Source organism: Canis aureus, chromosome 14, assembly GCF_053574225.1.
Source record: "Canis aureus isolate CA01 chromosome 14, VMU_Caureus_v.1.0, whole genome shotgun sequence".
Classification (NCBI taxonomy): domain Eukaryota; kingdom Metazoa; phylum Chordata; class Mammalia; order Carnivora; family Canidae; genus Canis; species Canis aureus.
The window spans coordinates 21452756-21477213 of NC_135624.1; the positions used below are offsets into that span (position 1 = coordinate 21452756).

The window sequence follows — 24458 nt, forward strand, 5'->3', positions numbered from 1 at the left end:
TCCAGCTTCACCATCTCAACCCCTGGCCTCCACCAGGGTTCTCCTTCCTCACTCTAGAAACTCCAAGGTGAGAAAATAATAGTTTTTTCCCCTTATTCCTAATGGATTATTACCTTGCGTTGTCTGATGTGCAATGTCTAAAAACCAGTGTTTCACGTGTTTTGTCTGGAATTTGTTTCAACTGGGAAGATAAATCTAGTTTTCTATTTTGGGCAGAAGTCACATGTTGCTGTTTTTGATGATAAGAGAAATTTGTATGTGTTCACAGAGGGGAAAGGGTTGAGTGTAAAGTGAATATTGGAATAGAAGAGAGAGAGAAGGAAAAAATAATGAATGAATTTCCTAAAGGAAATACAAAGGAGAAATAATAAGAAGCTGGGATGGGCCTTCACTTTGGATATGGCGGCGGGGGTGGGGTAAGGACAGGAAGAAAGGAGGTGAGTAATAGTGATAAGGTAGAGAAATTTAGACGCAGAGTTCATTTGGTCAGCTAATATTATGTGAGTCCTACTATGGAATGTGAACAAATCTCAGCTACTTTCTGCAATGTGGGCCAAGGGATGAAGGGGCACAGTGAAGTGTGATTCCTAGCACAGGTCTCCCTGAAATCACTCTCCTTCCAAATTCTTATCCCTGAGCTTTCCATATTCTTGATAAATGTGAGGGTTTCATAAATTATCCAATGGGTTCTTAATCAACTTACTTTAAAACTTCTGGTGGTATGATTTACAGTTCACACTGGCATCTGGTATTTAACATCTCTTTGTGCCTCCACTGATCTTTTCAACTTAATATCCCATTACACAACACTACCTAAGGATACGAGACAAGTGAAAATACAATTTTAATTTAGGGAAGTAAGTGTTCTGTTCTCTAAATGTTCTTCACACAGGTTGTGGAAACACAGTGGGTTGGCAGGGGCTCTATATAATCTTCAACAGTCAGAGATATGCTGCCATAAAGAATTGCTCTTATGACTCAAAGGAATTATCCACAAAATAGATATGGGGTACAGGAGTGGCGAGAAGAAAAGATGTTCCATTAGGGGTAGGAGAATGTGTAAAGGTCTGGAAACAGGAGAATTATTGGAACTGCAGAGGGATTAGTAGAACAGGTGGGGGTCAAAGAGCTCACGAGAAGCTATATCCCACAAATACCCTGAATGCATTCTAGGGTGTTTGTTTGTAATTGATCCTGAAAACAATAGGGAATCCTAGAGGAGTTTTAAGCAGAGGCGTGACTGCAATCAATTTTGTGGTTAGAAATCATTCTGACGGCGATGTAGAGAACACAAAGGAAGGAACAAGACAGAGTATTCGTTGTGACAGGGGATAATATCCTGAGACAGAAGAACAGTGGGGATGGAGAGAGGTGAGACATCCGAGAGAATAAGGTGCTTGAATTGCTAAACCTTATAAATGATTAAATATGTGACATGAGAGGAGCTACCAGAGGAAACACCCAGATGTTTGTCTTGGATAACTGGACTGACAGCCCTGTTTTCAATGAAACAAGCATTACTGGTTAGATGTCCTAAAACTCCTTGTAGAGTAAGCGAAAGCAGGTATGATTGGAATGGTTTAGATTTGCTTTTATTCATTGAATATATTGTCTACTATGCCAGGCTTAAAGACAGGGAAAGGGAAAGAAGTTTTGGGATAATAAGCAAGACAAGTAGTTGCGAAGGGTGGTGACAGAAAGTGACAACCTCAGGAATCCTTAAGGACAAGCCAACGTTAGATATCATGAAACAGTAATGGAAACAAAATCTTCGTTATGACCCTCTTTCAGCAACTGTAAGCACTGTGACAGTAGAATCAGAGAAAACAGATAGAGATGGTAGGTTGAACCCAAGCTGCAGAATATGAGGTCAGTGTGGATAAATTTAAAGTACAAGATGGGAGGCAATATCTTGGACTAATATAAGCATCTCTAAAATTCTTTCCCATGAGCACAGAATGGACAGGGAAGCCACATGGGGCCAATGAGAGAATAAAGAGAGAGTGAAAGGCTGGAGGCCAATGGAATGAGAATGAAGGAGAGTTTGATGAATAGGAAATAGCCATCAGAGAGAATGTTAGCATTCACAGGAATGGCCATAATGAAATTCCAGTAAGGTGGGTCAAGATGTGAATTGACCTCATTGAAGGTAGCAGGTGATAGTGAGGCAAGATTGTTGAAAGTATCATGAATGTGAATAATGGCATTCCAAAAAAAGAGTGTCCACAGGAAGTCTATGAACAAGGTAAAAGTCATGCTGGAAGTCAGTAACAGAAGCAGAATGGGGAAAAAGCAGAAAAGTGAAACTGTGAAGAGTTCGTAGTCAATTGTGTAAAGGAAAGGACACAGTGGTGGGGTGAGGCGGCGGGGGGGGGATGAGTCTTTCCTTCCTTGGAGTCCAGAGGTGTTGCTTTCATTAAAAGGGAACTGGTATGATCAAGAGAAAACAGGTTTGGGTAATGATCATGAGAAGGGAAAGCCATTCTAGGAAGGCATTCATTTTCAAGCAAATAATATGTTACAATAAGAAAAGAGGCAATTCTTTTCATTCCACCAGTCATTGTGGCAGCAGGTAGAAGAGGGAAAGCTGGGATAGTCAGGGATACATAGTATATAGCAAGGAAGGTTCTGGAAGGGACACAAAGTTTTCCCCCTTGGTAGAAATTTTTTAAACAAATGCAGTTGAGGTTTTCTGAGTCATTCACATTTTGGGAAACTCTAAAGTGATTTAAGTTTATTCACTAAAATTTGGGGGCCCCATTATAGCTATTGAGCATCTCCATGATGAAATTCTTTGAAGAGGTCTTCCCTTTGAAAGTCAAGTACTTAAGGAGAAATGTCAGCCAGATAATGCAATATAATACAAGACAATACAATACACATGAAGATTATTCTCTACTTGTCAGAGTCTGAACACAGAGACAGTTCACCGATGAAACAAATCAGTGCAGGGGCACCTGGGTGGCTCAGTCTGTCTTGAGCTCAAGGTGTCATCGTGGGGTCCTGGGACGGAGTCTCACATTGGACTCTCTGCGGAGAGCCTGGCTCTCTCCTCTGTGTCTCTCATGAATAAATAAATAAAATCTTTAAAATAAAAAAAGAGAAACAAATTAGTGCAGAAAACTTTAAATTTCCTATGAAATAACTAGCACACATTGAATATCAGAAAGTGATGACTAATAGGAATATACAAAAGGTTTCACCCACACCCTGTTTTGTGGGGTTTGCCCTATTCTTGCCACCACACCTATGAGTTTCACTTATTAAAATAATGAAGAGGTAGAACGGCTAAAATCTGCTGACCAATGCATAGAGCTATACAGAGTTCTTTAAAGGCTACTGATAGACAAGACCAGTATTTGGAGGATGCCTGATGATGTCACGTAATATTTTTTTCCAACCTGTTCTGCCTGTGTATGCTGGTGTGTGTACTTTTGTTTATATTCAGCTAATCTTTGAGAAGTTTAACTCTCCTATCCTTTATCTCACTTACAAAATGTTGACCTTAAAATCAAAGATAAAATGGGGATAAATTGGGGCAGGGAATCTAAAGTATACATAGCATCCTTAAAAAAGAAAATCCATTTAAGTGTCTAAGAGACAATTCATAAGTTTCAGACAGGTAAAATCAATAATTAAAGTTTTATGCGGAAAATACAGCCTATGCAACATGTGTACACAAGAGCATGATAGGTGCATGTGTAAAAAATCTAAAAAAAATAGCAGTCATCCTATCAGCGCCTATTGAAGGGCGCTTACCATGAGCTAAGCTCTTTTCATGTTCATGTAATCTGGGCAATCACAAGAGGTAAAGACCCTTGCCCCCATTTCACAGATGAGCACACCACCGGCACCCAAAGAAGCCAGTTAGCTGTCCAGCATCCCCCTCGCCTCCACCACCAATGGATGTTGGAGCTGAGCCAGCTGACTCTCCTGGAGGGTATCATGCTGAGTGAAGTAAGTCAATCGGAGAAGGACAGACATTATATGGTCTCATTCATTTGGGGAATATAAAAAATAGTGACAGGGAATAAAGGGGAAAGGAGAAAAAATGAGTGGGAAATATCAGAAAGGGAGGCAGAACATAAAGACTCCTAACTCTGGGAAACGAACAAGGGGTGGTGGAAGGGGAGGAGGGTGGGGGTGCGGGTGACTGGGTGGTGGGCACTGAGGGGGGCACCTGACGGGATGAGCCCTGGGTGTTATTCTGCATGTTGGCAAATTGAACACCAATAAACAGTAAATTAAAAAAAAAAGAAAGATAAAAAAATCCCACTAGAGTCCCATTTAGGGCAGATCCACTCCACTTTTTAGGTGTGGCTGGTGACCTTGATTTTACCTTCTGAGTCACGACTTCAAGACCCGTCTTGCAGCTAAATCGAGGAAAGTGGGGAAGGGAAGTTGCGAGGCCCGGGGCGGGGGGAGGGCAGCGGGGAGAGACCAGGTTGAAACGAAGACCAGGGGGCGGAGAGACCAGGCGAGCGCGGCGCCGCGGGGGAGACCGCGCCAGGAGGCCGCCGCACCTGCGCCCGGACCCGGCGGCCGCGGCTCGCGCACCTGGGCCCACGTGACGGGGCGGGGCGGGGCGGGGCCCCGCGCGGCCACGCCCCCTCCCCGCGGCGCGCCCGGACCCCGCGGACCCGAGCGGCGGCGGCGGCGGGAACCCGGCGGCGGCGGGAACCCGGCGGCGGCGGCGGGCGGAGGGAGGGCGGCGGCGGCGGAGACGCAGAGCGGCAGCGGCAGCATGTCGGCCGGCGGAGCGCCAGTCCCGCCGCCCCCGAACCCCGCCGTGTCCTTCCCGGCGCCCCGCATCACCCTGCCCGCCGGCCCGGACATCCTGCGGACCTACTCGGGGGCCTTCGTCTGCCTGGAGATTGTAAGTGGGGCGGCCCGGTGACCGGCGCGCCCGCCGCATCCCTGCCCCCGCCCCCCGCCCCCGCTCCCTTCGCTCCCACGTGGCCCGCACCTGCGCCGCCCCGGGGTCCCGCCCTCCGCGAGCCCCCGCCCGGGCCCACGGCCTGGCACCTGTTACGCGGGCACCTGCGCCCCCGCTGGCCACGGGGACCGCCCCCCGGGAGCGATCGGGCGGCCCGGCGGGGCCCCGGATCGGCACTTCGGGGAGGGGAGGGTGTTGGGCTCGGGGCACGGCCGGAGCCCCCGGCGGCTTGGCTAGAGCTGGAGCAGGCGCCCTCGGCCTCGCCTGTTGCTAACCTGCCATCTTGCTGGGTGGTGCGGAGGTGCAGCCGCCGGTGACCGAGCGACCTGGAGGCCGCCTCGCCTCGCCGAGAAAAGACGGGGGGGGGGGGGGGGGGGCAGGTAACAGGAAGGGGAGGCGGGCTTAAGACCTAGGCCAACCCCCCCTCCTCCTTTGCCATTATTAGTGCCCTTTGAGTTGGAGAGGGGAGCAGCGTTTAGGAGGCAGAGCAGGGAAAAAGGTCAAGTCTGAACCGTGCCCTTGGCAGGTTCTAATCAAGTGGGCGTGACGGTGGTGGAGGAAAGGTAGAAACGTGGTTGTCCAGTTCCTCGCCGCCTGCCTTTGCACCTTCTGGCTCCCTAGTGGACCTGGGCAGCCCCACGCCTTCTCAGCACACTTCGTTGGGCCCAGGTGACGGTGAGGTTACCTGGCCTAGCCTGCAACCTTATCGGGCCAGAGATTTAAACTCTCTAAAGGCAATTTTATAGACTTGGGAGTTTTTGGACCAGGGGAAATGTGCAAACATAAATTGGGCAACCCAAGGTTGCGTCAGGCCCTGAGAACGGCGGATCCAGAGTGCAACGATAGCAAGTGCCTGCCCTTCCTGCAGGCTGATGTTGTTTGGTCCCGTGTGGAGTTTCCGTCTCTCTTCCCTAACCTGCTCCTTTGAGTTTGCATAACCTGGATTTGGTAGCTTCAGTTTCACTTTTGTGCTCGTGGGGCTGGAACGCCTTGCGAGCATTGGTTTTCTTGCCCTATTATGCTAAGGTGGCTAAGGCGTGCTAGGTTAAGTTTAGCTCAGATTTGAATCTGAAAAAGGAGACAAGTGAGTTACAGGCTACGACATCAGTAATCGGATCGTGACGGCGAGGCTGGAAGAGGCTGCTTTGAGTCTGAGCCCAGTTCAGAAGCATCTGAACGCTTGGGATGAGGTACAGGCATCCATGTGAGAAGAGTAGGGAGAGGATGGCACTGGGCCCGGGCGCTGTTGTGCGTGGGGGAGATGCGCCCAGAACAGTAGGATCTGGGGAGGAAGCTTGTATAAGTTCTGGGCTGCTTTAGTTCCATGTTCCTCTAACTCGGCTTGTTTGCATACCTCTTCTACAAGTTTTTGCCAAATCCACATTCCACCTGTACTAGAATTTACAGAATGTTCACTTCAATTCACTTCTAAACTTTAGTACCCACTTCAAGCCTCATTCTAAGCAATAATACCGTGAATCCTCAAATTTGATATACTGGGTATATTTTTCTAATGTTTACTCAACTACCTATTTATATATTTACTTATATGTATGTGTATATGTAAAGAGATGTAAGGGTACACGTGTGTGTCTGTGACACGTATATACGAAGAAGGCTCATCCGTGTGCCGTCAAATCAAATACTGTCTCAGGGACCATCCGTGGTCTTGTCACACTTTTGGAAACGCTGCCTAATTCTGAGGGAGAAAGTGGGAGTGCTTCATTCTACTCTGTTTCCTCTCCCCTGCCCCCATATCTCTTTATCTGGCCCAGGAGTTAGTTCTCAACTCTGCTGTACTTAATTACTTGGGCAGCTTTTAAAAATACGGTGACTGGCCCAGACTAATTAAATCAGAATCTCCTGGGGGAGGGGGGTGCCCAGAGTCAGCCAGTTTCTTCTAAAAGCTCCCTAGAGCTTCTAGTGTACAGTCATGGCTGGGAAGCACCAAGAGCGGCCTTTATCAGGGCTCTGTGGACAAGACAGCCCTCACGCAAATATGAATTTTCTCCCTGTGTGAGAGCTTTCCCCCTTCCCTATTCTAGTAGGGACCCAGGCTCACAGAATTATCCAGCCTTTCCTCTTATTTCTTCATGTCATAGGGCTTCTCACTCCAGAAACATGTCTCAGACCCTTACCTACATAGAATAGCACCACTTCCAAAAGCCATGTTGGTTTACTCTTCATTTTTTTTATGCCAAACATATGTAATAACTTAAAATCTAGGCCTCCCTTACCTCTTTTACTTGGCTATCATCCTTGTTTCTCCTCAGCCCACCCCTTCAAAAATAAAAGAACCAAAATCATCCAATGAAGCTGGTGACCTCAGAGAAACAACAGACCTCATTGGAGCTGAACTATAAGCTCATGCTTGGTTCTTACCCTCCCATACAGCTTAGAGATACTGGATTATACGCCATAAGAGAGCAGAGATCAAGGCTGCCTTGGTACCTCTCTATCTAATACACCCATATGAGCTACGTAAACACATTGGATGTATCTTTGGTCCCAGCTTTTTAAATTTCCCTCCAGCTTTCTGGTTCCTTTAACATGTTCCATCTCCCATGGCTCCTCTTTACAAATTCCTCAGCCTGTGGGTTAAATGTGATGGTTTGGCAGGAGCAGTTCTAAACTCTAGGTAATCTCCTTTCTGGGGGCCCAATTATTTTAGCTTTTTCCAGTGTTTGTGGATATCCCCCTACTCTTTTTCAATTTTGACATTCTCTTCAAATCCGTTTGTCTTGGTGATTTCTCTTTTTATGTCTTGTTGCCATCTAAGACTTGCCATGTGAAAACAGCATCTGGCAAGATGGACTGGGCTATCCATAGTTGACTAAGCTAATGAAGCCATGATCCTGGAGTTCGCTTCTCAGACTAACCAGAAACTTGCTCAGAAAATTCAGTCTCGGGATGCCTGGGTGGCTCAGTGGTTGAGCATCTGCCTCCTGTTCAGGTTGTGATCCCAGAGTTCTGGGATCGAGTCCCGCATCATGCTCTCCTTGCAGGGAGCCTGCTTCTCCCTCTGCCTATGTCTCCGCCACTCTCTGTGTGTCTCTCATGAATAAATAAATAAAATCTCTTTTTAAAAGAAAGAAAATTTGTTATCCGGAGGGTGCTATACTTACTGTGGTGAGCACTGAGTAATATATAGAATTGTCGAGTCACTATGCCTTACACTTGAAACTAATACAACGTTATATGTCAACTCTACTTCAAGATAAATTTTACATAAAGAATTCAACCTCAGTTCCCCTTATTATACCCATATATAATCTCTCAAGTATAAGCCATTTGGTGAGAGGTAATTCGAAAGATGCAAATAGTGCCTCCTTAACAGCACCAGGTAAGGCAATTTATAGCACTGGCTCCATAGATGGAGAATATTGCAACCACACATGCATGGTATGGCTTCTTGAGATAGGTTTGTTCCACTCGTAGATAGGTAGGTTGTTAGCCCCTCTGTTTTTTGCACCAAGCTATGCTTGCCTGAAGTGTTAAATACTGTTATGTTTGCAATGCAAAGCCTTGTAGTTTAGGAGAGAAAACATCACCTTCGAAGTCACATTTTCAAATTCTCTCAGGGTTTCCTAAATTCATGTTTTCTAAGTCATTTGTCAGGCATTTATTGATTATCTATTGTGTGCAAGGCACTCTTCCAGGAAAAAAAGATGTTTAGACCCTTCCTCACCTGAAAGAACGTATAACCTAGTTGAGAAGGTATGCATCTTAAATAACTACCATTCAAGAAGAAAGATGCAAGTATATAAAGTGTTTTCCATATGGGTCTGTTCATAAGAAAATGACATCAGAGCATCTGTACTATTGGGCTGAATAAGATATTTCGGGTCCCTGTCCTCAGCTTATCCTGTATAATGCACAAGAAAGATCAGGTGTAACAGTATTAAACAAATAAAAGAATAAAAGGCAATATATTTGAATTCAGTGTGTTCCACGGTTTCAATAAACTGTCCATGTTCCCCAAGGCATTCATTAGTGTTTTTCTTTATGAAAGATATTATAGTACTTTTATTCATATGCTTCAACCTAAGTGTTGCAGATGTCCCAATAATTTTCATTTATTCAACAAATAATTAAGAATCTGCTATGCGTCAGGCCTTATTTTATATCCTGGAAGTAGAATGATTAACATAGCCCCTACCCTTAAAAGAAATTCCTATATTGTGAAGTATAAAAGTCAAGAAAGAATTACAGTGCTGTGTTTGAATTGATAAAATAGGTTCATGAAAAGTACTATTTAAAAACAAGGTAGAGGGACACCTCGGTGCCTCATTCAGTTAAGCATCTGACTTTGGCTCAGGTCATGATCTCAGGGTCCTGGAATTGAGCCCTGCTTTGGGCTCCCTGCTCAGCAGAGAGTCTGCTTGTCCCTCTACCCCTCCCCCTGCTCATGCTCACTCATTCTCTCTCTGTCAAATGAATAAATAAAATCTTAAGGAAAAAGAAGAAAGCAAAACAGGATAGAGCATGTCTGGCCACTGAGGAGTCCAGGACAGACAGCTTGAATGGAATGGTGACATTTGAGCTTAGTCTGAAATGATGAGTAGGCATTCAATAGACAGAAAAAGTGGGGAAGAAAATTCTAGGTAGAAACAAGGGCATGTGTAAACCCTAAAGAAGAGAAGGACCATGAAATGAAGGTTCTAGCAATTGTTAGTTTGTTTTGATTTTTTACATGACCTGTGGGAAGTGGACAGAAGAAGGAGAAAGAGCAGGTGGCAGGGCTTGAGTTGTGATGTGCTGAAAATGGTAGGTCAAGGCACAGGATGGGTTGCTGCTGAATGACAGGGGCAAACGTGATCATACTTGTGTTTCAGAAATCTTTGGGTCGTGGGGTTTGGTTATAAAACAGATTGAAGGCAGAGAGATAAGCTAACGGGCTTGTTTCAGGGGTTTGAGTGGGGGATAATAACAACTTGATAAATGAAAGAAGTAGAGAAGAAGAGAGTCAGGCCTGACGTTTAGAAGGTCAACCAGGTATGTAGAGTTTGGCATGTCCTGAAATGATACTAGACCAAACTTAACTCTAAGGTGTAACTCAGAGGAATTATGCCAGAAAAACAAATGTTAATGAGAGGATGTTGGGGAGGGAGGGGTTCTGGAACAGGCATGTGCAGTCCTGTAGAGCAATCTACGGAAGGGATCTCAGGTTATTTTCAACCCAAAGATTTGACATTAGATGAATGTATAAATGGTCAGATGTATAGAGTCTCCTTTTCTTGCCCAGAATATAGATTTGAGTTGCACACCGACATTGTGTGTTTGCAGTGGTGAAGAGGGGCTCTTCATGGATGTGTTTGACCTCTTGAAAAGGGGTTTTATTCTATAACTAAGATTTTCCCTTTACCTCTGGGTTAAAAACCTCCAGCCATGTGTAAAGAGTCCTTAAAGCTTCATAAGAGAAGATAAACTGATGCCTCTATGCAGGATTATTTTCAGCAGTCGTTTGCCCTGACTGGCAGCCCTGTATGAAACGTGAAGAATGGCAGTATGGAAAACTTTAAATCAGGTTCCTGGAAAGTTTGACCTTGAGCTCTAAAGGAAAATCTCAAGGAGAGAAGATTTGTTTTGCAGAACCACATAGAAATGTTCTGGTTGGTAGTAGGAGTCCTGACCATGGCATATTTGCATTGATGTGTCTGAATAGGAAAGACTTTGTAACAACAAAGGACAGGAACCAGACTGGTGTGCACAGTATCCTGCACGTGTGATGCCTAACAGATGCTCTTGGATCTGCAGGACAAACTGTACCTTGAGTGAAAATATTCTAGAGAAACTAGAGTGGAGAAGGGAAGTTTGGGAGTAGATTGGATCTGCAGGACAAACTGTACCAAGAATGAAAACATTCTGGAGAAATTGGAGTGGAGAAGGGTAGTTTGGGAGTAGATTCCTGAACAACTTTTAAAATATCATGATTCCTTTCCAGGAATCTGCAGTCTGATCTGAATTTCCTATGTCCTCTTTTGTATGACAAGGGATCACATCCTTTTCCAGTCACCATATATGATATTCTTAACTTTTGTGTAATAGCTTCCAGAAGGAGGGAGGTAAAAAGGAAGAAAAGAGGCAATGATTTGTAGGGTTCCTGCTGATGTCCAGGCATGGACCTGCATCATCTGCACTAGTTAGATGATAACTAGTTACCCACAAACATGAAAAGAGAATTTTTTAAAAAATCAAGGGCAATTACAAGTAAGAATAAAAAAGGGGTCAGAACATATTTCTCCCCCATATAAGATGTGCTTCCCATTTTGGGGTTAGCATCGGCTATTTAAGAAACCGGGATGGAAGTTTGGATGGAGAGGGGGAAAAAAAAAACTGTAGTACCAAATTCTTTATAGCATCCTCAGACATATTTTTTGAACTTTCAAATGTAAATCTAAAAAGCGAAACTTCTTTTGCATTAGTATGTTTTGTACAGAGGCCTGTTCTATATCTGTTATTTCTCATTGCTTCTCACTTGTCTGGTTTTCCTTTCTCTGTTTTAAAACAAACAAAAAACACCTAATCAGCTTGTACCTCTAATTCAGAACTGCATCAGGGCTAGTCCAGGACCAGGACCAGTTTGGATGGAAGTCCGCATAGTGAGAGGACAGATGGGGATTGATGGAGGAAGCAGGAGGGGGTCGGGTAAGGCACAAGATAAACACTGCCCTAGTCAAAAGTTCCAGCAGCAGTTGCAGTAGAATCCATGAATTGAACAAATCTGGGGCCCGAAGAAGATTGAAAATGGGGTGTCATGAGCTAGACTGGCAAAAGCTGCCAACTTCCTCAGAGCTTTCCATCCCTGCCTCCTGAGATCTTGTAGTAGGTGGTGGGTGCTGCCAATAATAACTTAAAAATTGAGAAGTACATGTTCCTGCTTCACTAGTCTTCATGCCTATTTTTGAACACCCACCATGTACTAGGGGATGAGCTAGGCCCCAGACAGCAGTGTGTTCTGAGCATCTTCAGCTGTACTTTTGGAGCATTTTCTTTTAGAGTCATTCTTTACACACCCTGGTTGGTTTTCGTTCATTTCAAGGAGAAGGCACTTGAACATCTTTTGTAGAAAGCATTGTCTTGGGTTCTGAGCATGCAGAGATGTTTAAGGCAATGCTGCTAACTCTGAACTTGCAATCCAGTGGGGAAACCAGCCATATGAATCTATAACTTCCAACCAATAGTTGTAAGTGCTACAAAAGATACAGACATCAGTAACCATGGAAGCACCAAGGGATGGCATCCATCCAGGGAAGTCTTTCTGGAAGATATGCTGCCAGAGTTTAAGTTATCCAGAGAAAATTTTGGTGGCATCATGCTAGGCAGAGCATGGACCAGTGTGATGGACTCGTGTGCAGGGGACAAGGAGCAAGAGGCTAGAGTGCCAGGATTGGGCAGCTGGAAAAGTAACAGTGTTGGGAGGAAGGTGAGCTTGGAGAAGTGACAGCAGTGTTCTCGATACTGTTACCACTTGACTACAGTAGGAGGGTGAATGAATCCACACATTTATGGGCTGCCTTACAAGCACATGGATCAGTTGTATCTTGACCATAGTATGTTCCCAGTTAAAACCAAAATTTTGGAATACAGGTTGTGTATAAAGAGCTGGTTATAGGTAGTCTATTCATTAGATGGTAGTCTAAACACATTAAAAATTCTTCAGCCCTGTTGTTTCATTTACGGGTGCCCCATAAACCAGCATTTATTAAAATAGGAGAGGTCACCAAGAAGATGAGGTATTCTGAACTTTTGGAGGGGCACCAACTGCTCTGTGGTTCCAATGAAAGTTGTGTCCTCACAAGAGATATGATTTCAGGAAATCAGTCTCCGACCTCCACCAAGCCAGTCCACAGCAAAAGGATAGATACCCTGCTCCAGACTGAACATTAACTTTTGAGGGAGGCACGACAGCGTAATATCAAGAGCATAGGCTAACATTTATTGACTATAACTTAGGGCAAGTTATTAATGGCTGTGTATTTCAACTTATCTTTCAAATGGGAGTAATAATAGTAATTAGCTCTCAGTGTTTGTGTGGATTAAATTGGTAAAATGAAATCCATAGAGCAGTTCTTGGAGCATAAGCATTAGATAAGTGCTAGCTAATATTTCTATTATCCTCATCAGCTTTAACCTCCTACTCGAACTAACTCTATAAACCAGATTAAGAGACATTTTTTTTTCCCTCTAGGCTTATTGGTTGGTTCATTTTCTCACTGTTACAGTGAGGAAGTGCTCAATCTATAAATAGCAGGAAAATGTGAAAGAACGGGTTATATGTTATATACAGGAAGTTCTAAATAATGAAATATTTCTCCTTAGGGATTGTCTAACCAGTCCCTCATATCTTCAGATTCACTTACCTTTGCCCCTTCTCATTCCAAACTTTGACTGAAAAATAGGTCAGAGTAGGAATTGGACTGTTTACTTAGTGCATTAATAAGACTATACTAAGATGAAGGTGTCAGATTGTTTTGAAAGTTGATAGCTAAGATGTTGGAGGGCAACATTGGACTCCCTGCTCTGCAGGGAGTCTGCTACTCCCTCTGCCTTCCCCTTACTCATTTTCTCTGTCTCTCTTTCTGTCTCAAATAAATAAATAAAATCTTCTTTAAAAAAAAAAAAAAAAGATGTTGGAGGGCATATTTCAAAGCCTGCAAGTAGGAAATAAGTGACTTTTGGAAAGAAAAAAAAAGGGGTATTTGCAAAACGAATCCTTTAGAGACATAAGACCATCCAAATAGGAGACAAGTTGAGAAATCAGTCGTCCACGCAGCTAGCATCACAAGAGTTGCTTCTGGCTCAATACCATGTTTTCCCCCGGGGTTACGGGTTCTCACCAGTCCACGGTTTCTAGTGAAAACACATTTCAAGTCCAACTTGGAAGGTTCGGTGCAGTGTGACATGTAGATGAAAACTTCCACGGCTTTCTTATGGGAAGGCTTCAATCAAGTCACACCCTTGTGGGCCGCAGAAGCCAAATGAAAGCGATAAACATATGGTAAGCCACAGAGGAGATGTGTGGTTTTAGGAATGGGTAGCAATTAAATAACTGCAGCTCGGCACATAGTTGAGCGCTCGCGGTGTCTCTCAGGTACATCACCTGAATCTGAGCTCAGAGGCTAAGGGGGAACTGAGTCACCACGGAAGGCTGATACCTATGCCTAGGGAGTGTTTGCCTTTGCACCATACCTGGAAGTCTGGTCATCTTTTTGTTAGAGCTTGAGGCTTGGAGTCCTAAGCCCCAACTTACCAGTTCCTGAAAGAAATGTCAAAATGTGATACATTGGGGAGTTTTATATGTAATTATTGGGCCTTTTAGGACACTAGAGGGTGATGGAAGGCAGTGATAGACAAGAGGTCAGAATGTGGAGTCAGAGCCAAGAGGAGAAAACGTGGGCAGACATGGCATTCCACTCTCTTTCACAGTGTGTGTACTGTGCAGTTGCTACGATACTTTATCAACTGTTCTCTCTCAGATTTTAACCATGTTTATGCTCCGCTTTTCACCCAAAAACAAGGCTCCCTCCAGAGTCACCTGCGCTAAACTGGGATGCTAATAATTAAGTATGGCTGGTAAATGCCCTCAGCTTAGTAATGCCAAGAATTAGATGAAATAAATATATGACCGTTAAGGAGAACTTAATGAAGTGTTATTAAAAGATCAGTTTTTTTTTTTAATTTACTTGTTTGACAGAGTGAGTGAGAGCATAAGCGGGGGAGGGGTGGAGGGAGAGGGAGAAGCAGGCTCCCCACTGAGCAGGGAGTCCACCTCCAGCTCCTGCTCAATCCCAGGACCCTGAGATCATGACTGATGCCGAAGGTAGACACTTAACCAAAAGATCAGTTTCTAAAGTTGGAGCCAGGTTGGGAAGCTCAGGGAGAAAAGGTAGGCTTTGGCCAAGGCAAATCCAGAAGCAAGGAAGAAAGAACTGTGTCAAAGCCCCAGTGGCCTGTACACCAAGGTGACAGTCTTGCAGTGAGGAAGGCGGGCCTTGCTTCTGTTCTCTGACCCTCCTGTATCTACCAAAGCTGCCCTGCTGAGCTGGACTCCGGTCTGGATTTCACAGACTCAGGGAGCCAGGGATTGGGGTGGGGTGGGGCACTCCTACGCCTTCCTCCCCTGCCTGCCCCCTTCCCACGCAACACACACACACCACAGATGAGGAAGGGAATCTGTTCTTTTCATATAAGCATTTTGTTTCCTTTCCAAGGTTTTGAGGTGTTGGAAGGGCTGTAATTTTGAGTATGACAAGAATGGTTCATTTATACTGTTTCACATCAGCATCTGCTGTCAGAGCCCTGGTCTGCCTTGAAAGCCTGCTTGAAAACCTGCCTCCCCTGCCTCCCTCACCTCCCTCCCCTCCCTCGCCTCCCTCGCCTCCCTCTCTCGATGCCTCCCATTATATTTCTTCTCTCCACTCCCAGCCTCTTGGAGCACACTGTGTGGAGCTCTTTTTATAGCACTCACCACAATCTGCTCCTGAATCAGATTTGATGGTGTCTATTTCTCCCTAATCTAGAGCTCCTGGAGACAGAACCTCGCCTTTTTTTTTTTTTTCTTTTTTTCTCTTGAGTATTCTTCTACAGTGCCTGGCAATAGATTTGAGGCCAACCAGTTTGAGGTCCAGTCGGGGCTTATTAAATGTTCTCCTTAATTCGAGGGGATCATATAACTCTTCTTCAGAGGGTCAATTTATCATAATCCTTATATCATATAATTATGCTTTTCTATCTCAGTCAGCTTGCCCCTAATAAACATGGCCTGTTGATCTCTATTACCCTGTGTACTTGCACCTCAATTCTCAATAGGTGGCTCTTTAATTAATAGATATTTAATAGCAGCATATATTTCTTAAATAGCCTTTGGAGTAGTTAGTATAAATTATTTGTAGTGGGTGAGTAAGAAAAGGTTACCAGGAAGATAATGGTGAGAAAGAAAGGAAAGATTTGAAGATCTTATCACCTTCAAATATTTAGTAAATAGTATGAAAGAGTAGAGCATCTTTTTACCGGGAACATTATTTCCTTCATAGCTACAATAAGGTTCTGGTTAAATTTTTAAGTGTGCATTAATATTCCATGACTTAGACTTATTTCACAAAACTTTCTGTGTTGTTAATTTTTTTTATTTGAAATTAGGACCTCAGCAACCACAATTATAAATTTATTAGATTGGTGCTATCGTTATCATACTCAAGTGATAATTTATTATGCTTTTGAAAATGTTTTTCAAAATGGCAATGAATTGTATGACTGGGCCCTTGTTTAGAAACTTGAATTAAAACTTGCAACTTTAACTTTTAGTGATTTGTGCAATTTGCAGTTTGGATATTATCTAGGTACTTAAGAGGCAAGACACACATAATTATTGGTTTTTAATATGTAGAGTTCCAGCTGTTCTTGGAAACTTGGAGTTTATTTACTAAACAAATATTAGAGGGCCTCCCGCATGCCAGATGGATATGTTTCTATGATATGACCTCTGTGTGTGTGTGTGTGTGTGTGTGTGTGTGTGTGTGTGTCTGCGTGTGATTGGGAAGGGGGATTGATTTCCACTTGCCTAGGCTTTTGGATCACCAATCTAGGGTAGTGCCTGACTGATAGGAAGGGATCATTATGTCGATGGACAAATGGCTTGGCATGCAGAGGCCTGTCAGGCAGCTGGCTGCCAAGAAGGTCTCATAGTGCAGTTGGACGGGAAGCCAGGACATCCAGTTACAGTATTTCTCATTAGTGTAAAATATCCATATAGGGAGCTTGCCCAGGAGATAAGGAGGTACCTAAGCATGGAGTGGAACTCAGGAAAGACTTTTGGGGTGATGTACTCTTCAAGATGAGCTATGAACAGCAGTTTCTCAAATACACATGGGGAAGGAATGACATTCTGGGCCAGCATATGTCAGGCCTCTCAGATGTGAAAGCGTTTTGTCTTTGGACTATGGATTTTTTTTTCTTGAATGTAAAATGTGGGAGGCTTAGTGGCAAAAGACAGGTTAGAGCATAAGGGACCTGGGATGCCATGCAAAGGATGTGTAGCCTGTATCACTTTAGTGGTACCTTAGAGGAGGCTGCTGTGGATAGGTTCATAAAACTGACCATCTCTACCCCGTAATCATTTCTCCTCCTGTGATCTCTCCCTCACTCCTAGTTGCCTGAGCCAGGAACCTGGGTTTCTTCCTTATCTGTTCTTTTGCTGATCTGATCAGTCACCTCCTGCCACCACGTCCACCTCTCATTTCTGTCTAATCTGCTCATTCCCCTCTGTGCTGCCTGCCTGAATCTGGGCTGTGCCCTGTGGCTGTCGCAGTCTCCTCCATGGTCCCTCAGGCCCACATCCTCTCTTCTCTAGCCCTGTGGCCCTGCAGCCAGAGAGAAGCTTCCGAATATGAATTGAATCACGCCAATTCCTGCTCAGGGGTCCTGTGGCCTCCCACCGGCCTTGGGAGAAGTTCGCCTCCGTGGGTGGATCTGCAGGACCCTTGAGCTCAGCATCCAGCTCTCACCTCCGGCATCCCCCGCATGGCACCTGCCGCTCCTGCTCCCGCTGTGCTGAACTCTGCCCTCAGCTCTACAAGATCACCTCAGGGCTCCCCTCCTGCCCCCGGAACTACCTTCTCCTTGGGCTGCTATACTCTCCAGCTTTGTCCCTTGGGTGGCTGCCTCCAAGGAGTGTTTCCCGAGCTTTCAGCTCTGGATTTTAGAGCCCTCAATCTGTGAGCCTGCGGTGCCCAGAATCTCCCCAATGGTGACATGTGTGAAGCAGCATTTTACTCACTTGCTTAATTGTCCATTTCCTGGGGCACCTGGGTGGCTCAGTTGGTTGAGCATCTGATTTCGGCTCAGGTCATCATCCCAGGGTCCTGAGATGGAGCACCGCCCTGGGCTCCGCACTTGGTACGGAGCCTGCTTGAGTTTCTCTGTCTCCCTCTGCCCCTGCCCCTGCCCCCGACTTACTCTCTCCAAATAAGTGGTAAATAAATAAATAAATAAATAAATAAATAAATAAATAAATCTTTTTAAAAAATAAAACTTAAAAAAATGTCTCTTTCCTATAAGTGACTGAATTCTCTGGTGGCAGGGACCAAGTATAGCTTGTTTACCACCTTATTCCCAGGACCTGGAACAGTGCCTGACAGGCAGTAGGTGTTTACTGGGTATTAGATCTGTGAATATTCAAAGTACCTATTCCCATGCTCAGCACATAGAAGAGTATCAATAAATCAGGTAGGTTTTGTTTACTACCATGTACAGCAGCTGCGGCTGTTATTCTACAGAGAGGTAATAATCCCACATGTACAAATAGGCCGTGATAAGGACGGGCACATGGCCATTAGAAGTGACAAGTTAGAAAGTTATGACTGATCTTTGCTGATAAACTCTCTGAGACATGGTGAGAGCAGAAGCCAGTGGTTTGAGTCAGAGCTCAAGGTAGGAGGCAGGGACCAAGCAAAGCTGAATTTGTATAAATGATTGACTGAAAAGGAAATTGTTAGGCAACAGGGGTCAGAGGAAACTATTTTTAGGTAATGAAAGAATTCTGTGTCTGTTCATGGGCTGAGGATGAGTCCAACACAAAAGCAGGTGCAGAGACAAGTGTGGACTGGGTCACCCGAGAGAGAAAGCACTGGTCTTGCCCCTGAGGGAAGCCGGTGGCCTACATCAGGAGAGAGGAAAGTGAATGGGGTGGCCGGGACATGTGCAGGGGTCTGGGGAGAAACCAGGGGTGCGAGCATGTTCAGTTACTGCCCACACATGTGACATCTTTCTTCCTTCCCTCAGCTGTTTGGGGGACTCGTCTGGATTTTGGTCGCCTCCTCCAACGTTCCTCTACCTCTGCTACAAGGATGGGTCATGTTCGTGTCCGTGACAGCTTTCATCTTTTCCCTCCTTTTCCTGGGCGTGTTCCTCTCTGGCATGGTGACTCAGATTGATGCCAACTGGAACTTCCTGGTAAGGGATTTTTAAGTCTATTTCAGGAAAATGCAAGAAACGTATAAATATCTTCCTCTGTCCTGAAATGCCTGATCCCCTGTTCTATCTGTTGCCTCCAGTGAGAGAGAAAAGGTCTGACTGCCGGTCCGCTGTGCTGCCGTGCAGCTGCTTGCTGGACAGCAGGATCCCAGTTTATGTAATTGCTGTCAATAGAGCCGAGCCATTTTTCTGTTACTCCTTGATGAGTTAGATGACCTTTACTCAAAGACTCTTTAATTTCATGCAACAAATGAATTGCATTACAGTTATTGAACCATTGAAGAGGTGCCTTTGGGAGATGGATGCTGGGACAGGTATCTTGAAATTTTCCATTGATTTCTGCTTTAGATATTAAATACATACATTCTTTTCAGAAAACAAGCAGCTATATATTCTACTCTCTAAATACTTAGAAAAGGGGATAGTTTATTTTTAATTCCTGTCCTAAATCAATAAGAATTGGTAATTTTAAAAAGTAAATTTATAATCAACATAATTTTAAAAATTATGACACCATTAAATTGGGTCATCTTACTTCCCTTTTCCCATATCATATAGGGGGCCTCTTTCATGCTTATGCTTATTCAATCTCTGAGACTATTTCAAAATGGCCAGTGGAGCTGAAATTCCAATCTGTGGTAGACAAAGCTTTAATGAAATTCATGAAGCACCTCACCTAGGTTTCAGTCAGTTTGGTGGTTAGAAACTTAGATCAGGCCTTTCGTCAGGCTTATTTAGTTATTTTCAGGTATGGTAACATTATATTCACCAGCTTTAGGATGGATGTTAGGCTTATTAAAAACTGTTCTTAGTTACAGAGTGTAAAGAGAACCATCATCCCGAATGTTATCAGCAGTGCAGTCGAGTAGATGTGGCTGCCCATTAAACCAGCCTAGGGGCAGATGGTTAGTGTAAAGGAGGAAGTATGGTGTAAGGGCTATCATCTTGCACAGGCTTTGAAGTTAGGTCTGGTTTGCTTAATAACTGTGTAGCCTTGGCCAAAGTATTGAACCTCTATGACTTCCGATTTTTTCCTCTGTAAAATGGTAATTATAGTTCCTGCCTCATTAAATGCTGTTAAGGAATAATGGAATTAATGTATTCTAAAGTACTTATCAGCTGTGTATCTGATTATAGTAGATGGTCAATAATCATCATAATTCTGTAAGTATACCAAGGCTTGCAGTTTGAAATGTTGAAAGTCATTCTGTTGAGTCACTAAATTGTACACCTAAAACTAATATTACACTGTATGTTAACTAACTGGAATTTAAATAAAAACTTAAGGCAAAAAATTATTTCCATACACACACACACACACACACACACACACAGAGGAAGTTCTGTTTCTTAGGTTCCTGATGCAGTGTGTTCCCACATTTTTGCCTTGCTTTCTCATAAATGATGAGAAAATGTTTCTAGTAATTAGTCAAGTGAGGAAGATCAGAAATCTCTATTTAAGTTACAGATGGATTGCTTAATCTCCTCTTTCTAAGTGCTTGGCTTTCCCATAATCATATATGAATGAATCAATCAATACCTAATGTTGTTGGTAAGCATCACCAAGCTCTGTAAATATTAAGTTCAAAGATGGTATTTGCCCAGCATGTACCAGTATAGCCTTTAGTTCTGGTTAATACATAGTCATTGCCCTAACCTACTACCTCTTCCCAAGTGCTATGCTCCCTGCCACCCTTGGTCTTCCTCTGGGACTTCCCTGGACTTCTTAGTAGCCTAGCAACTAAAGGGTTAGTACCTGGCAAAGTACTAAGTCTCTGGGGCCCTTGCACTGCCCAGCATTCCTTCTAATGGTTGATGCACATACTATACCAATGTTTAAATATTTTTCCAACATCCCTCCTGGTTTTATTAGACATATGTTCATACCATCTTTCTTCCTTTTGTTTATATTGAGTCTAATTTTTGATATTGAGTACATCATTAATATCCTCATAAGTTTATTAGGTTTCCTAAATATGTGGTCTCCCTCTTCCATGTGTAATGTTATACTTGGTGTTCCGACAATAAAATATAAGAGTGTGCTTTTTTTTTTAATTAAACCACTTTATGAAAGGGGCAACCAGAATTGGAAAGACCTACCTGTCTGTTGCAGAGGTCACCAGCAGAGTTTATCCTGTGGTTCTTTAGCTGGGATAGTCCACTGTTACTGAGGGAGAAAGCGGTGGTAGCAACACAGCACACAGCAAGTGAGTGGTGTTCCCTGCATAGCCTTGTCATGGGGGGCACACTTTCATTTTATTTATTTATTTTAATAAATGTATTTTTTATTGGTGTTCAACATATAGAATAACACCCAGTGCTCATCCCGTCAAGTGCCCACCTCAGTGCCCATCACCCAGTCACCCCCACCTCCCGCCCACCTCCCCTTCCACCACCCCTAGTTTGTTTCCCAGAGTTAGGAGTCTTTCATGTTCTGTCTCCCTTTCTGATATTTCCCACTCATTTTTTCTCCTTTGGGGGGCACATTTTCAGAGGGCCAACTTATGCTCTCATGGAGTTGACTTAAACACTTGCCATATTTGAAAGGGCTCCTTTCTTTCTCCCCTTCTGAGATTTTTTCCACATGATTGGTCATTTCTGATCACTTAGTTGCTTTTGGTAGATTTTGAAATATATCTTGGGTACTCTCAGTGAGGAAAATTTTTTAGCCATGCATATTGTGGAATTGACCACAGATGGTGACCATTTTTAATTGCTGCATTCTGGAATTGTTAGACATTAACCACTCAAAAAATAATTGTTTCCCCTTGTGATAACAGTTTAATGTTACCTGTATGCATTGCATAAAGGAAGAAAGAATGCATTTATTTTCTGGGGTGCCTAGGTGGCTCAGTCTGTTGAGCATCTTGCCTTCAGCTCAGGTCATGATCCCAGGACCCTGGGATCGAGCCCTGCATTGGGCTCTTTGCTTAGCAGGGAACCTGCTTCTCCCTCTCCCTTCGCCCTTCCCCATGCTCATGCATGCTCTCTCTGTCAAATAAATAAATAAGATCTTTAAAAAAAAGAATTTATTTCTAAAAGTATTTGTTGTGAGATATTAACTAAAATATTCATAGCTTCGAGCTTTTGTTGATTATGGGGTTGAATTAGCATTTGTAGTGGTAAATGTCTTCAGTTTTTTTTCCCCAAGGCTTTCTAGCTTTGGTGTAAGTGAAGAATTAAAAATATAATATGTAATATATATAATAACATATCTGAAATATTAAAAACTTGCCCTATTCTAATTTCAGGAAAGAAGCAGGTTTTGATTTTGAGGTGGTTTTTTTGGTTTTTTGTTTTTGTTGTTTTTTTTGTAGAGAGGAAATACCATTTTGCCTAACTTTAAGTAAGAGATACCATAGTTATTTTCCATTTTTGGAGAGGTGGGATGTGAAGGAAAGATATATTTTAGAAAAATGAGAGCTACAAAAAAAAATCCTGTACAATTAAACATACTTCACTTTCTTCCCCCAAAGTAAGTGGCATACATTTGCCTATTCGGACTTCACTTAATACTGTGAATGTCCCGAGCTATGTTTTCTGTCCTGACATTCATTTACTTATTTGATCTTTATGACAATTCCTATTATTGTTCTCATTGTTGAGAAAGCTAAAACTTGGTGTGGCCATTGTCCCTTTTTCATGCTGCCATCGGGGAAACCAGGATCCCCCTATTTACAGCATAGCTTTTATTTTAAAACTAGTTAGTGAAAATCTGACCTGAAGAGTAAAACATGGGCTTAAGATATGAATATGGGGGATAGTCATTTGTTGCTGAAAAAAAAATCGAGCTATGCTTAAGATTGTTTACCAGAGCAAAAAGTGAAGACAAGAGAGGGGAGCACTGGGCTGTGTGAATATTAGGAAGTTTGGCAGAAGAGCAAGGGTATACAAATGAGACTCAGAAAGGGGATGGGGCCATCTGCTGATGGGGAAGTGCCAAGGACTTAGGACAGGTGGTTCACAAAGGGGGGTCCCTGACCTGCGGCAGCCACATCACCTGGCAGCTTGTTACACATGCAGATTTTCAGGTCCCACTCAGACACACTGAGTTAGAGACTCAGAAGGTGGGACACAGGTAGTCTGTGTTGTAACAAGCTTTTCAGATGATTCTGAGGCATGCTTACCTTTGAGAACCACTGGTTTTGGATGAACAACCTGTGCTGTCCAAAATGATGAGCAAAAATTTGTGGAAGCCCTTCTCACACACATTCCCCATGTAGCAGACATTGGAATAAAATGTCCAGGATGGCCAAATATAAACATGGGTGTGGCTTTCTGGTGGTGGGAAATCTGGACTGAGCACCTAATACATACCTGGTGCTATAGTAGGCCCTAGAAATACAGTAGTAAACAAGACAGGCTTGTAGTGGCTCTCAAAGAGTTTGTTGTAGTAGACAGTGTCAGTAAAGAAATAATGACACAGAGGCGCCTGGGTGGCTCAGCCGGTTAAGTGTCTGCCTTCAGCTCAGGTCATGATCTTGGGATGGAGCTCCATGTCAGGCTCCCTGCTCCGCAAGAGTCTGCTTCTCCCTCTCCATTTCCCTCTGCCCTCCCTCTCCACTCATCTTCTCTCTCTCTTTCAAATAAATACATAAAATCTTAAAAAAAATAATTACACAATTGATGCATTAATCAAAATGATGTTAATGGTCAAGCAGGGAGTGTTCAGGGTACTAGAAGAGCATATTTGTCATCTCAGGTCCACTGGGAAACAGACTGTAAGATGAATTTAAAAGTTCAAGAGGTTTTCAGATGCCTGGGTAGCTCAGACAGTTAAGCATCTGACTCTTGATTTCAACTCAGGTCAGGATCTCAGGGTCATGAGATCGAGCCCTAAGTCGGGCTTCATGCTAAACTTAGAGTGTGCTTAAGATTCTCTCCCTTTCCCTCTGCCCCTCCCCCCTGCTCATGCTCTTTCTCTCTAAAAAAGAAAAGAAAATAAAAAAGTGCAAGAGATTTTTTTTTGAGGGAGAAGAGAAGAGATAATACCCGTAAAAGAAATAGGGAAGGAAATAGGGTAAAACAGAAAAGTCTTAGTGTGGGATGCAGATTGACAGTCTTGGCCAAATTAACGATAAGCTCAAGAGCACAGTCTTTGCCTTAAGAGTCTTATAGTAGCTAAAAGTGGCCAGGCACCAGTATCCCCACTGTACCATTAGTAGCTGGAGACTGCCAGGAGGAATGTTGCCTTGGTTCAAACATAGCAGTAGATCCCCAACCCACTGAAGCCAAAGTCATCAGCTAAGTAGACTCCTCACAGCTGAATGCCAGGTTCTTTCTTAAAGGGGAATGTGTGCAGTACATAATTACGGATGCTACAAGGCCCAGGAGCTGTTTTACAAAGACCTGTAAGTTTCCACTTCAGGTTGCCTGCCTGACTCTAGAAGTCCAGGAGCCTGCATAATGATTTTCTCTCACCAGTATTGCCATGAATTCAATTCTTTTACACCAACACTTTAGGATACATGTGGCCCTAGGATAATATGGACAGATGGGTAGCATGGCCCAAGTCAAACAGAGTTAGGAATATAAGAAGTTTATTGGA

At 43.7% G+C, this 24458-nt stretch overlaps 1 protein-coding gene and 1 long non-coding RNA gene across 6 annotated transcripts in view; one reads left to right on the forward strand and one right to left on the reverse strand.

Annotated features, from left to right (window-relative positions):
* Positions 1 to 2719: 2719 nt before the first annotated feature.
* LOC144283228 (uncharacterized) lies at positions 2720 to 5294 on the reverse strand. Of its 2 annotated transcripts, none has more exons than XR_013351663.1 (2): positions 5212 to 5294; positions 2720 to 3084 (listed from the first exon to the last, which is right to left on the reverse strand). It is a non-coding gene; the product is annotated as an uncharacterized LOC144283228 (long non-coding RNA). The 2 variants fall into 2 exon arrangements; XR_013351664.1 differs by lacking the exon at positions 5212 to 5294 and adding an exon at positions 4340 to 4537.
* MAL2 (mal, T cell differentiation protein 2) overlaps positions 4667 to 24458 on the forward strand; it is a 66398-nt gene continuing 46606 nt past the window's right edge. For 2 of the 4 annotated variants that reach the window (XM_077847053.1, XM_077847052.1), the window contains exons 1-2: positions 4669 to 4876; positions 18719 to 18889. In XM_077847053.1, the coding sequence (XP_077703179.1) occupies positions 4745 to 4876; positions 18719 to 18889 (303 nt within the window). In that variant the 5' untranslated portion in view covers positions 4669 to 4744. Of the gene's footprint in view, positions 4877 to 18718; positions 18890 to 24458 lie in introns of all 4 variants that reach the window. The other 2 variants (XM_077847050.1, XM_077847051.1) reach the window with 2 other exon arrangements.